A 13966-nucleotide genomic window follows, 5' to 3' on the forward strand; every position below is an offset into this window, starting at 1 on the left:
GTCACACGGTTAAGGGTTTTTATTTTCTTGCTTCAGCACCAAACAGCTGAATATTTAACGCAAACCGAGATGAATTCACTGGTTCACAGTGAGCTAGCCTTTACTCTAAATGTGATAAATATCCAAATATCCACTTATGAATCTCTCCTCGGATATCTTCATGGCCTCTTTACAGCGCAAGCCAATTATTTAGATGAAAATGCAAATGGGGCTCAGTGCTGCATTTCACCAAATCAGGTGCTGATGCAGCACACAACAGCTGTTTCCGTAGTGTAGTGGTCATCACGTTCGCCTCACACGCGAAAGGTCCCCAGCTCGAAACTGGGTGGAAACAACCGTGGTCTCTCTCTGGGTTCGTTCCAAAGAAGAAGAGTCAGAAAAATGCGTTCTTTTGACTGTGGATAAAGAGACCTCATCCTCAGACTCCATCCTTGTGAATGTTGCCTTGTGCAAGGTGCTGATTCAGCATACGAAGGACGTTTCCGTAGTGAAGTGGTCATCACATTCGCCTCACGCGCGAAAGGTCCCCAGTTCGAAACTGGGACGAAACAACCATGGTCTCTTTCTGGGTTCGTCTCAAAGAAGAAGAGTCCGAAAAATGCATTCCTTTGACTGTGGACAAAAGTTAGTCATGGAGTTCCACAAGGTTCTGTTCTGGGAATGAACTTTTCACTTAATACAAGCTTCCTTGAGGCAATATTATAAGAAAGAAATTGGTTCAGTAAACACCTGAGCAGCTCTTACTATAAGCTTTGTCAAAGAGGAAGGTTTTAAGTCTAACCTTAAATGTGTAGAGGGTGTTTGCCTCCCTGACACAAACTTGGAGCTAGTTCCAGAGGAGAGGAGCCTGATGGCTGAAGGCGCTGCCTCACATTCTACTCTTACCCACTCTCCGAACCACAAGCAGATACATTTTCTCTGAACTTTGACCTTTCACCAAACAAATTTTTCAGTTTTTAGGTTTTCAAGTCTTAGCTTATACTCCGGAAGAGACAAATGCCCTTTGCCCAAAGATCAAACCAAGCAAAGGTTCATAAGAGATTAAAGATCAAAAATATAAACTGGAGCCAGGTCATGGAGAACCATAAAGATGAAGAATTTGTTTGGTGAAAGGTCAAAGTTCAGAAAAAATGTATCTCCTACTTTAATTTTTTTTCTTGGAGTTGACTTTGAAGTAGGAGTTCTCCAAATTGGTTCAGTGAAAAGTATAAGACATGAGGAAGAGGAACTTATTCAGTATTTCGTTGGAGTCAAAGTTCAAATTTTCAGATAAATGTATCTAAACGTGGAATTGTACAATACAAGTATTTTACACAGCTTTAACACTCTTGTATCATCCAACCAAAACATATTAATGTGCTGTCATATCATTAAATGACAAAATTTATGCCAAGCCAATCATGCGAATGGATTTGCTTTGTTTGATTTGATCACAGTTTAATAAGACAACACAAAGTGTAGTGCTTGTGAATTGTCTGTCAAATAATTAAAAAAAGTTTCATCAAAGCCCCCCCAAAACAGACACAAACACTCCAGACTTTCTAGGGCGCTAAGAGCTTATTTTACTTTGCAATTTAGGTATAGGTAGGCTATAATGGCAATTAATAAAATGATATGCTAATAGCAATTTTTTAACATGTATCTGATATAGGAAATAAATAAAAAGATTTTTTTTTTTTAAAGACATCATCATAAAAGAAGAACACAGAAAAAACGTGAAAGAAGAGTGAAGCAAACACGATCATGTATCTTTCAGGACCTTAGAATCACTGAGATTCTGTCCTTCCCCTAACAAGGCACAACGACATTCAGATGGCAACTCACTTAACCACGGCTCACATACAATGGTTCACATACCGCAGTCTCTGTCGCATTCATTGACTGTTTTTCTGACACCAGTATATATTTATGTATATGGGTTGAGATGCATCCACATACAGACAAAACATAAAGATTAACTTAATATTTCTCACTGATGCGTGTATTAATGGCAGTGTAAAACGAGATACTCCACTGATTCCTCTATTTGAAAATAGCGTTGCAGCGATATCCAGTTTCAAGGTATACTACAGTGGAGGATTTGGTGGATATCATACTGTAAACATTTGCTTATTATGGGTTTATGTAAAAAAAATTATAATAAGGAACGGAGAGTCTTACCTGCGCATGCGCATCTGCTCATCAACCGGCGCCACACGCTTCAGAAGTCAGAGTAGAAAATATTGCAGTGAGAGGCGACTCTACTTATCTTCACTCCTCTCCCAAAATAAGGAAAATCCCTAGTTTGGGATTACGTTGTATATCCAAAAAATGGACGCAGTGTTGTCCTGGAGGATGGAAATCCAACATGTAAGAAATGTGGGCGCAAAGTGGCTGCTAAAGGAGAAACACATCCAACATGTTCGCTCATAATGAAAATAACTATTAGTTGCAGTTGGAAACAAAACACTTCAACCAAATAAAACAGTAAAATGTATTTCTCTCCCATTTATTTAGTCCAAAAGACAGTTTGATTTACAAGAGAAATTCCTTTTTTTAAGGTCCTGCTCCTTTTTTCCTCCCAATTTCTGTTCTGGTGAACAGGTTCTTACTTATTTTCAAAAGGGAGCCTTTTTACACATACCTCCAAAAGCATTTGTTTGACCAAACTAAAAAAGCCCTTCTGTTGTTATTCATTTAAGGGTTATTGTAACTGATACTGAATAATAATAATGGTGAATTACCGTATACCATGGTAACCATGATAATTGCTAAGACGGTTATCATAACGTGAAAATCTCATAGCGTTGCAACCCTATTTGACAGTTCTCACATAATCCTGATGGATGTCGGCCTATTAAGTGCAGTGTTTTGTTCAGCTTGGTGTCCCACTCTCAGCCTCATCAGCATATCTTCTCTTTGGTGCTCCCTTTTACTAACCTCACTGTGCCCACTTCTCGCTGCACTGCATAGGTGTCGTCCTGTGATTGCTGTATCATAAACTGTGCTGCCAATTTTTTGTGATTTTTCCTTTGATTATTGCTTTTGGTTCAGATTTAGAGGTGATATATCCATGATTTCCTCATTAACTTTATCTCATTAACTGTATCCTGCCTACTGTGAGATGTAATTGACGGTTATTAAATTAATGATGAATTGGAACCAGTGCAAAGAATAACCTGTCTGATTAGTAACTCTTCAATTTTCTGTAGTGCAGTTACAATTGCCATCATCTAGACTGTATCCACTGACAAATGATCTGATATTCTTTTTTTAATGGAAACTTGTAAAGTTGGAATGCAAAAAAAAAAAAATCCTGTGCACCCTGTATAAGGATCCTTGGACCCATGTGTATATACTGACACAAATCAGTATATATGTTTATAACCTATCCCCAACCAAGACTGCAACATTTCCAAAACTTTTATTCAATTGTATTTTTTCCAGAATATAGAAATCAACTTACACTGATTGGAGCATCCAAGGTTGAGTAACTGGTAATGATACTGAAGGGATAAATCCTTTCTGGTCTTATGTTGTGTCTCTCACTACTTTCTCACTGCTCCATGCAAAATACTCCAGGTTGACCCTTTCACTCTCCCAAAATGAAATAAGTACTTTTCTTTGTTGGATGTTTATCTACTGAATGCCCCTCAAGATCTGCCTATTAGTTCATGATTAAGTATTAATGTATTAAATGTAGTGGAATTTCACCTATGTAAACCTGAAGAGCAGACACAGGAGTCATAGTAATGAGCTTGTTGCTGCTAAAACATAAGCAATACGGCCATAGTTTAAAACTGATCCAATCAGCGCTATATACATTTTTTTTTTTGCAGATCCGTCCGCTCCCCATTCTGACCCTGTTAGACATCTCAATACATTCAATGAACATTAAAGGGCCCATATTATGCCCCCTTTTACACAAGTTACATTGGTTTTCAGGTGTGTGCACTACATGTCTTTGCCATTCCATGTCAAAACATCTCAAGGATCAAGCCACACAGCACCCTCCCTTTTTGTATAAACAGCCCTGTGAGACTATGGTCGATTCCAGCGCTTTTCTGCTCACATCTCGCCCCCCTCCCTTCGTGTACCACAAAGCCCTGCCTCGCTCCTCCCCGGGTCTGCTGCGCAACTACGGGCGTTGCGCTGCCATGATAACAGTCGCACGTGACAAGGCACATACAGGACGTAGAGACCCGGCCGGCCGCAAGTCTAGCTACGCCGGCCGGCCGCGAGTCCAGCTACGCCGGCCGGAACACATATCGTGATACAGTTTTCAGCCATATCGCCCAGCCCTAGAGCACATACGATCTTGAAAACGTACATTTGTCTACGCCGGGGCTTCACCTCGGACAGTTGGAAAGGCTCCGTCTGTCAAAGAGAGATGGGTAGCCAGTCTGGCGTTATGTTGGTCTGTACATCCAACAACAGAGCAAACATTATTATATCTTTTGGCCATGCCCGCGGTCGTCGTTCGCTTGCGAGGAGAAAATTATGGCGTAGAGGCGATCTGTTTTTCCGCACTTCAAGGGGGGAGGTGCTGCTCAGGTTGGGGGCGTGGTTGCCCCAGTAGCAGGAGTCAACTTACATCACTTGACGCCCGGGCTGTGAATGGCTCGTTTACAGACCGTCTGCACGGCCAACCCAAACCACGAACCAACGACTCATTGTTTTCTTTTCAGTCTTCGTGGGCTGGCAGACACCCCAGATAACCAAATATACGTGGAGGCAGGCTGAAAAGGTGCCTGGAGCATAATATGGGCCCTTTAATGTTTTATTTTTTTCTACTGGAAACTTGAAACCCTGTGAATATGACAATTTTCAACTACATTGACTGCCTTTTCTAATTTTCCACCATAGAATTGATATTCTTTCCCCTTTTCAACAAGGCACCATCATCAGCAAACAATCAGGGTTCCCACGGATCAGAGAATTTCTGGAATATCAGGGAATTTTCCAGACATCGCAAGTCAGGGAATATCAGAGAATTTAGTTTGTAGCATGTTTCAAGTTGCCATTTATCAAACTTTTTGTTGTTGTTATGGTTACTTTTTTTACCCAGTGCCCATTTACTAATCGTCAACAACCAAATCACTTCAGTTAAGATATGCAGTCTGCTTAGGCTGACCATATTTTCAAACCTCCAAACACTTTAAGTTTACTGCAAACCCACATATATGAACTCATGGTACAACTGGATTTTTTATCAGCATGTCTTTTTTTTATAGTACTGCTGTGTCTCTGAGAGCTAACAAACTAATTTAATTGCATAACTACAATGACATGAAGCCTCTTATTTTATTAGCTTGAATACATCCAAATCAAATGTGTTCAGTAAGGGCCTTAAGACCTGGTTGATTCTTTATATTGAAGATTGTGAGCTTTTGGCTTATGGCGAATTTCGATGTTTCGCCATGAGAAAAAAATAATCTGTTGTTACTCCACACCATATGGTTAGATCCTTTTCAAATTTCACGTTTGATAAGTCCTGGCCTGAGCATATCTACATGCCAATTAGTAGTCCTGATCATTACGCCAACCCCCGACCACAGGAAATAAGCCTTTTGTGACAATCATCATTTCATATACATGAAATTTTGAATGGTGTGGTCCGGCAACAAGGCCTCGTCAGCTGCACACCCCAATGGTTGAGGTGCGGGGGCCGTCCATTGCCGCTTGCAGTTATGAGTGTGAATCAGGTAGAAACCGTGGATGAAAAGGTGATGCCAGTGAACCGAGCACATGTGCTAGCGGCAACTTCAACAGACATACTTGTCAGACGTATCCTGATGATTAAACAAAGTGAATGTGGGGCTACAGTGGCTCTCCAATGTGCAAGACAAAATCAACGCAATGCTTAAAAAAAATTTAGTTATTCGAAATTAAAGTCAAGGCGACGTTTCAGCTTTCCCGGCTTTGGAGAGTTTTCTGTCCAACGACATGACCCTCGATGATGGAGTCTGGATGAGGAACCCAGTCTCCTTCGAAACCTCTGAAATACAAAAGGACTTCACTGTTGAAGTCTAAGAGTTTAATAGAGTTACCTTGTGCCAAAATTTCAGATATACCACTGATTTCAGAAAGTAACCAAAATTGGACTTTTGGATAAAGCAGTATGGTGAATACCCTGCGCTTTCCGACAAGTCTGTGGGCTTCTTCCTTCCTTTTTTTTTTAACCACGTGTCAGAAAGGCTTCTCTTTACTTGCCATCATAAAAACAAAATACAGAGGCAGGATGGATGTGGAGCCAAACCTAAGACTGAAGATAGTGTTAGACCTCGATTGACCCAGACATCGAAGGACTGTGTTCGAAGAGGCAGACGCACTGTTCTCATTAGGCTTATGTAAGTTGTCAATAGTCACCAACATGCTCACCAACTGTTTGTGTGTGTTTGAATGAGGTACAGTTGTTATTCTCAAAGTTCTCACTTGCTCTTTGAGTGCGTGTGTGTATGCCGTTTAAGTTGTATGAGAGCTGTGAGGAATAGTTTAAGTTCCAGTTGTAGTGCTACCCTGGTGTTATAATATTCTTATTCTTCTTAATATCATCATTATGCGTAGCCAAATAAGGGTGGCCTATATTACTGTATCTCATAGTGGTGGTACTTGGAGAGCCAAATATGTTCTGAGGTGGTACATTGTGTAAATAGTTTGAGAACAATGTGCTAGAGGTTTCTTCTGTGCTGTTGTTAAGTGCTTGCTCATTATGATAACTGTTGGGCTTCTTGATATCGAAGGTCTCAAACCTTACAATGTAAAGTGCCTTGAGATAATGTATCTTGTGATGTGGCACTGTACCAATAAAAAAATTGAATTGAATGATTATCACAAGTAAGTATGCATGATTTTCAAGCTGTTCATAACAGGTGATCTTTGCTTTTATTTTTAGCAAGTTTTGTTGACATTTTTAACAACGCAAGAAAAAAAAGAAAAATCTATTTTATACATTACATACATGATTACAGATAACAATAAATGTATACTTTAGGTGACAGCTTTAGTGGACTCATAAGGGGCTCTTTCCAGTTTAATTTTGTCCGGTACAGAATTACAGTTAATTACAGGGCAATGTTCAAAGCAAAAAATAACACAATGAGGCCACTGACCTTATGTAACTGCAGTGTGAGTGTACATAATATAAAGAAAATCTGAACTGAAAGCATAATGTGCAATTGAATCTTGAACACTTATAACAACAAAAAGCGGGTGAGGCCTCCCCCTCGCAGCTCCCGCAGCCGCTGGCAATGTCGTAGCATGTTCAGAATCCCCTGAAATCGTTTGTCCACCCTCACCTGTGTAAATTCCCGAATGTCGTCTTCCACCACAAAATACTGACCTGCAAGACAACACATTTGTTTTTAGATTGAATTTTCTGATGAAATTATTTCAATATCCCCTGGGGTATTGGCTAAAACTAGCATAAACTTTCAATAGTTACTAGAGTGTTGAATAGACTTTTGTGTCCCCTGAAAAAGGTATAGCATGTATACGTTGTCAAAGTTGATAAATGTGTTGTATTTATTATGTCTTGTCAAAGTGAAGTTTTTGATTTGCTTATGTTTTCTTAAGTTGCAAGGAGTTTTGCCTGCTGCTGCAGGTGATGAATGAATGAGAAAATTACTTTTTTTTTTACACAAGACATTGCATTCACCTTTCCCAATATCATACACATTTATGGTAATAACTACATTGAGACCAGTTAACATGTTAATAACAATAATTCAAGGAGATGCAAAATCCATCAGTCACACACTTTCAGCTTTCGGTTTACCTTTTGTGTCTTTCATCTCCTGGTCCTTGAAGCGCTGGTACAGCTTGCGTGAATGATTGTTCAGAGATCTCACTGACTGATGGAAGATCTTGTACTTGGCTGTTACAGCTGTGTTAATGCTCTGCACCGCAGCATTAAGTTGATCATATGAAACACGTCCTTTCATGTACCTAAGTGGCACACACACACACACACACACACACACACACACACACACACACACACACACACACACACACACACACACACACACACACACACACACACACACACACACACACACACACACACACACACACACACACACACACACACACACACACACACACACACACACACACACACACACACACGTCACTCTGACTGCACTTGTTGGAGCAGAAGAGAGCACTGCAGTTGGTATAGCTACATCGCTGACTCTGGTAAAGAAGGTCTGGGTTAAATTCCATGCCATTAAGCAAGGTTACCTGCCTCAATGACAGACGAGGTTTGCCCAGAATATTGAATGACCCACTACTTCAACTACTTTTACTGGCTTAGATTTTGACTGCTCCTGACCAGGCGTAACTACAAATTGTATGCAAAAAACATAAAGCAATGTTACAATATGTCCGCAAATAATCTTAACATGTTGGATATCAGTGAGGGATACTTACTGAGGGATTTTCTCAAACTCTGGCATAGTGATAAACTCCATCTCCCTGGCATAGCTCTTGTTGGTCTTTTTCACATCGTCTGTTTGGGCAGGTTGAACTTCTGCTGCTTCCTTTTTAGTCATTACATGTTCATTTCCACTGAGAGGCAAAAGGAACATTTGTCAGCAGTCATTCAGAGCGTAAAGCATGCTCTGATACCTGGATAGCCCAGAAGAAAATAAAAAGAAGCTGGGGAGGAAGGTAGCTTCTTCTTTGTTTTAGGGATAAGTACACCTATATCCGTGTGAATTATTCCTTTCACTTACTATATGCCGTATGTTTCCTGACTATGTTGTCGTTTTATCAGTTTGTATATGCTGATTATCTATTCAAAAGTTTTTTCTTCTTCGACTTTGCTTGGCATCTTATTTTTGATCCACCGTCTTTACTCCATAAACCTCTCTGCAAAGTCTAACTTATTACACTTCATTTTGTATTTATATAATATATAATTGCGTGATTACTTCCCATTAGTGTGTCCCCTGTGCGTACAGTGCTATTGCATGTTTTCCTGTCGTGAGAGAAGGAAACTGTGTCTTTTGTTCTGCCTTGAGTTCAAGGGCTTTGTTCTTGTTAAAGGACTCTTAAGCTGCATTTCCAGGAACTTTCCCCAGGAAGTAGGAACCTTTGCAGGAACTCTGCACTTACATGACAGGGACCAGTGTACAAATTAAGGCCCAGGAATATCTTCTTTTTTTTTTTAAGCCCAACAAGTCCCTGCTTGGGGGGTTATAATATAATTCTACATATATTCATGTACCTGTTAAACGTTATTGCGCAATGGCCAGGGGAGCACACTTCTTTGGCCGTTGGCATGCATGTGTAGTGTGACCATGGGAAGGTCATCTTTGTGTGATGACCTTCCCATGGTCATCAATCCGTGCACCTGTTGGGCACAGGTGCACGGAGTTGCTGGCCTGATATGTCTGTTTTTTTCTGCCACGTTTGGCTATTTTCTACTGCTACTCAGGGACAGATGCTTTGCTCCGGGTGTGGCCTAGGGGCTCCATAGCTCCATATTTAATATCACCTACATGCATCAAATTTTGTAGGCATGTGGAGCTCCTCAAGACAAACAACTTTTGTTACGCATTGCATCAACCATACTTAATAGGAAGTGAGTTATTTTCGATTTTGTGTGTTTTGACACGTGTTATATTTTAACCAACTCGACTTTCACACAAGCAACATCAAAATTGGTGTGTCTAAAGATAGACATTATTATAATTAGTAGTAATATTCTTATTTCCAAAAGTAAGTCGCTTTTTTAATGCTCAGAAACTCATGAAACTTTGCACATGCGTCTCAGATTTTAGAGTGGCAAATTGGCTCAAAAGTGACCAATACGACACTAAACAAGGAACCCCCGGGAACATTTCACCTATACATTCATGTTATCAGCCCTTGAGCTACTAAAAAGTCTAGTGGAGCCTTACCCTAGACCCAAAAAGTAAGTCCTCCATTTTGAATTAAATATGCAATTTTTCCATTAGGAAAGGTCGTACTCCTCCAAGAAAAGTAATCAGATCGAACTTGATACTTTATCAGTCTAGTCTAAATTACAAAGGTTTTCTGGTTTCGTTGAACAGTGGTTCTATCTGCTCCAAATTTCACGTTTGATAGGAGTCCCAAACAACGTGCATCTATCCTGCACCCCTACATGCAAAGTGGTGTGAGGGCCCGTTCAAATGCAGCTTTGCTTAGGGCCCCAAGCATCAACTGGTGGAGGGACCCTATACAAGGAATTATAATATACATTTTTTGGAACGTATTTTGGGGGTCTTCAACTTATGACTGTTTCAATTAAAATTGGCAAATTGTTTTTATGAAGAAATAAAATAGAAAAAACAAACATGCGGCACTCACTTTGCTGGGCCTTTCTTCATAGGCATGTGTGCAGGTATGTTGTCCTTCATGTGATGGACATCCTCCACATCCTTCTTGAATAACTCTTCAAGTTCCTGAGACACAAACATATGATTTGTACTTCAACTTGGTTCTTCATTAAGTACAGTTCAGATCATAAGTATTTGGACAGTTACATATTTTTTTTTCTTCTTTGGGCTCTGTGTATCGGCACATTCAATGTATATTAGATTAAAGTCTCAGCTTCAATTTGAGTGAAATTACATCAATATAGAAAGAACAGTGTGGGAGTTGTAGCCCTGTAATTTGACATTTACACATCAAATCAAACAAAATCATATTATATTATATCCTATTATATTTAATATTTTTTGTAAAATCCTTTGCCGTCAATGACTGCCTGAAGTCTCCCAGAACTTCACTTCAGCCTATTCCAGTTCTTCCTTTTTGTGGGGCCTCTGTGTTTAGTTTGGTTTTTAGATCTTTGGTTGCTTTGGCGGTATTTTTATGATTATTGTCCTTCTGAACGATAATAGGTTGTCCAAATAGATTCCGATGGATTTGAAAGAATCTGAGCACAGGATGCTTGCTTTTAGCAATGAAATGTGTTCTATAAATAAAATGTATTATCATTATTATTATTATTATTATACCTCTGCACTCTGTTTCCACTGTCAGCAAACCAACAACTTTTGAAATCTCTGATATATTCACATTTTTTATAGCTCTAATATCTTCATGTGCATAGTCACCTCTTCCCTTCTCATATTGACAGAAAAGATCACTTCATTCCAAATGGCAAATCTGTCCACGCAGGGCCACATGCATGAACATTAAAAGTCTACCTGTCCAAATGCTTATAGCCTCGACTCTGTTTTGAAATAGTGTCTCCATTACCAGAGAGCTTTAAGAAATTGATCTTAACACACGTTTACACATATTTTAGTTACAATTCTTTAACATAATTAATGTGTCAATACTAAATAAATTGATACCAACTAAAATGAGTTAAATATGTACATTGGCCTCAAACAAAACACCACAATGTCCAAGTTGAAATGTTTGCATCAATGAAAACAGACCAAAAAGGGCATGTGGCTGGTTGAGCCTGGTGCACAACTGAATGAAATTGACTGTGTGAGAAGCAGTGCTTATTGACACGCAATTTGTGCAAGCCTCCATTTACCTTCAGAGACCTTAGTTGCTCCTTCTGTTGGCCAACACATTTTTCAAACTCCTCTAAAAGTCTCTCCAGTGCAAAACACTCTTGTCCAAGTTTTCTTTTCATGTTTTGAGGCAACTCTAAATGCGGAGAGAGAGAAAGAAGGCCACAATGACATGTTTATTACACAGTAATGAAACTGAAGAAACCAAGAGTTAACCTGTGTCTTGTCTCATAGAAATCACTGTACCATACCAACAACTGACAGATCCAGCATGCGTCGTAGGGTTGATATCCTGTCACCAATGTGGTGGCTGATATTCTCTAGCTCACTCATTTTCCTGAAGAAGGGCACAGTCACAAACAATATAAACATTAGTAAATATAGAAATAATAGTGTGAGGTCACACAAAACTGTACAATTACAAACAATACAAATGTTAAAAAAATAAATCAAGATCACTCTTTCAAAGGAAATCAACCATCCATCAATGGGCGACTGCAGTTGAGTTGGAAAGAAATTCACAGATTGGGACTCCCCGGATAAATGGATTGTATCTATAAAGTGCTTTACTAGTTTTATTTGACCACTCAAAGTGTCTACAGCACAAGTCACAGGGCTCCAGAGTGCGACCAAAAGTCGGTGCAGTGCGACAAAAAATTGGCCTTGGTCGACATAAAGTCGGTCTAATCGAGTGCAGGCGCAAAGCGGCAGGTTTTACAAAATCATTGTGGGAGAAATTAAATTAAATGCATAAAATATAAAACAAAGTAATCACGTAATTTGAAATAGGATATCATCAAATACCTGAACAAGTGTGCTGTGAAATAATTCCCGAATTCATAATCCACCTCATGTTCCCCTATAGGAGCTTTAATGGGGATGTGTGTGCAATAGTCAGAGCACAGATAGCAGCAGAATAATCTACAGCACAAATCATTATCGGGAATCCTTTAGAAAATATATGTTCTGTGTGTCGGCCTGCTGCTATGCATATAAAAATATATTTATTTTTTTGTACGGCAAGTCATGTGATCGCATACAAACAGTATTGATCGTGAGAACATGTAAACAAGCCTGCGAACTGCACATCAGACAGTGTTGTTGATCACACGATCGGTATCACCGATGGATAACATTAAAGTGTCCGGTTGAACCTCTTGAACCGACACCGTGTGAACTTCAGAAGTTGAAGTGATCCAGAGTTGGGTCAACTTCAACTGGTTAGAGCAGCGGCTACGTCAGCGACGCTACCAGTTCACCACGGAGAGCGTCGGCAGCCCGAGCTTCTTCGGGCGTAACGGCAAACCGGACTCGAATTGGCTGCGTCCGTAAGCAAGAAAATAGCTTCAACAGTGAGTTTTCATTCGGATAACTTACCCAAAGACGATTCACCGACACTGCTCTGATTTCCCGTTTGAAAATTGCGGCAGCCTTCTTCTTCTTCTGCTTCTTCCGCTTCTTGCTCTTCTTCTACTGAGTTTCCGTCAGGCTGTACATGTTAGAGCGCAATGCTGCCCCCCACAGTCTAAGAGTGGCTATTTCATCTGTATTCTTTTCCATAGTCAGGTGTAGGAATATGGAGGCTCTGACTCATTAGTACACAAGAGTTGTTTCATCCAACAAACGTAAGACACTTTACTGTCAGTAATGTAATGTAATGTACATGTACATGTACTTCCATGTTGTATAACGTTGAATGAATGAATGAATGAAGGAAGGAACACGTAACTTCACCGACAACAGGTGGACACTTTCCAGTAACGTTATTAACTGGTGTTTTTTTATTTCCATGGATCACTTTGACAGGTTTTTGAACTACATTGATTCATTTGATTGAATACTGTAAAATGTAAATAAATACTGATTAAAAATACAAGAAATCAACATATTCACAAACTTTTAACGAATGAGGAAGTGTGTCTATATATATATATATATATATATATATATATATATATATATATATATATATATATATATACATATATATGATTTCAATCATTGCCACCCCTTTCCTTGATTTGACATTTTAGCTTCTAAATACTAAAATCTGAGTATAATAGAGAATACTTTTTTAAATTTTGTTTCAGTTTTGGAAAAATAATCATATTGTAGGCCAAAGGAATTTCCTTTATGGTAATTTTACTATTCTCAAATGTCACAAAATATCAAAAATCTTACCACAAAGGTATGTATGAGTTAAGAAGATATACTTTTTTATCATATCTCATCCTGTTTTTCTCTCACATGGTGTGTCACAGACCCACATGTGAAGAAATTTTATTTTTTTCCCCTGGGAGGATCAAAGTGGCGACCTGGAGGTTCCGTCTGTCAGGATCCAACTGATGGAGCTGAACTCCTGAAGGACAAACCTCCTCTGCACTTCTGAGAGAGGACACAGTCCAACAAGATGTCTTGAGTGTTGTCCGCCAAAGAGACAGGACAGAGATAATCCAGAATATAAAATTGACTTTGTCCTTCTT

The 13966-nt window shown here is 39.4% G+C and overlaps 1 protein-coding gene and 1 non-coding gene across 2 annotated transcripts; one reads left to right on the forward strand and one right to left on the reverse strand.

Annotated features, from left to right (window-relative positions):
- Positions 1–261: 261 nt before the first annotated feature.
- trnav-cac lies at positions 262–334 on the forward strand. The gene has a single exon. It is a non-coding gene; the product is annotated as a tRNA-Val (tRNA).
- A 6493-nt stretch (positions 335–6827) lies between these two features.
- Positions 6828–12967, reverse strand: ska1 (spindle and kinetochore associated complex subunit 1). Its single transcript, XM_035621619.2, has 7 exons — positions 12861–12967; positions 11735–11820; positions 11504–11619; positions 10318–10412; positions 8413–8550; positions 7757–7926; positions 6828–7321 (listed from the first exon to the last, which is right to left on the reverse strand). The coding sequence occupies exons 2-7, from the start codon at positions 11814–11816 to the stop codon at positions 7173–7175; spliced, it is 750 nt and encodes a 249-aa protein (XP_035477512.2). The 5' UTR covers positions 11817–11820; positions 12861–12967; the 3' UTR covers positions 6828–7172.
- Positions 12968–13966: the final 999 nt, after the last annotated feature.

The sequence above is a fragment of the Scophthalmus maximus genome, chromosome 7 (genome assembly GCF_022379125.1).
Source record: "Scophthalmus maximus strain ysfricsl-2021 chromosome 7, ASM2237912v1, whole genome shotgun sequence".
Taxonomy (NCBI): Eukaryota; Metazoa; Chordata; class Actinopteri; order Pleuronectiformes; family Scophthalmidae; genus Scophthalmus; species Scophthalmus maximus.

Bases quoted from the DNA above. Each gene is read 5' to 3' on its own strand.
- ska1 (XM_035621619.2), bottom strand. From the start codon at position 11,816: ATGAGTGAGCTAGAGAATATCAGCCACCACATTGGTGACAGGATATCA. The intron at 8,551-10,317 runs GTGAGTGCCGCA...TTTGCCTCTCAG, and splicing joins ATGAAGAAAGGCCCAGCAAA to TGGAAATGAACATGTAATGA. The intron at 7,927-8,412 runs GTAAGTATCCCT...TGTGCCACTTAG, and splicing joins GAGTTTGAGAAAATCCCTCA to GTACATGAAAGGACGTGTTT.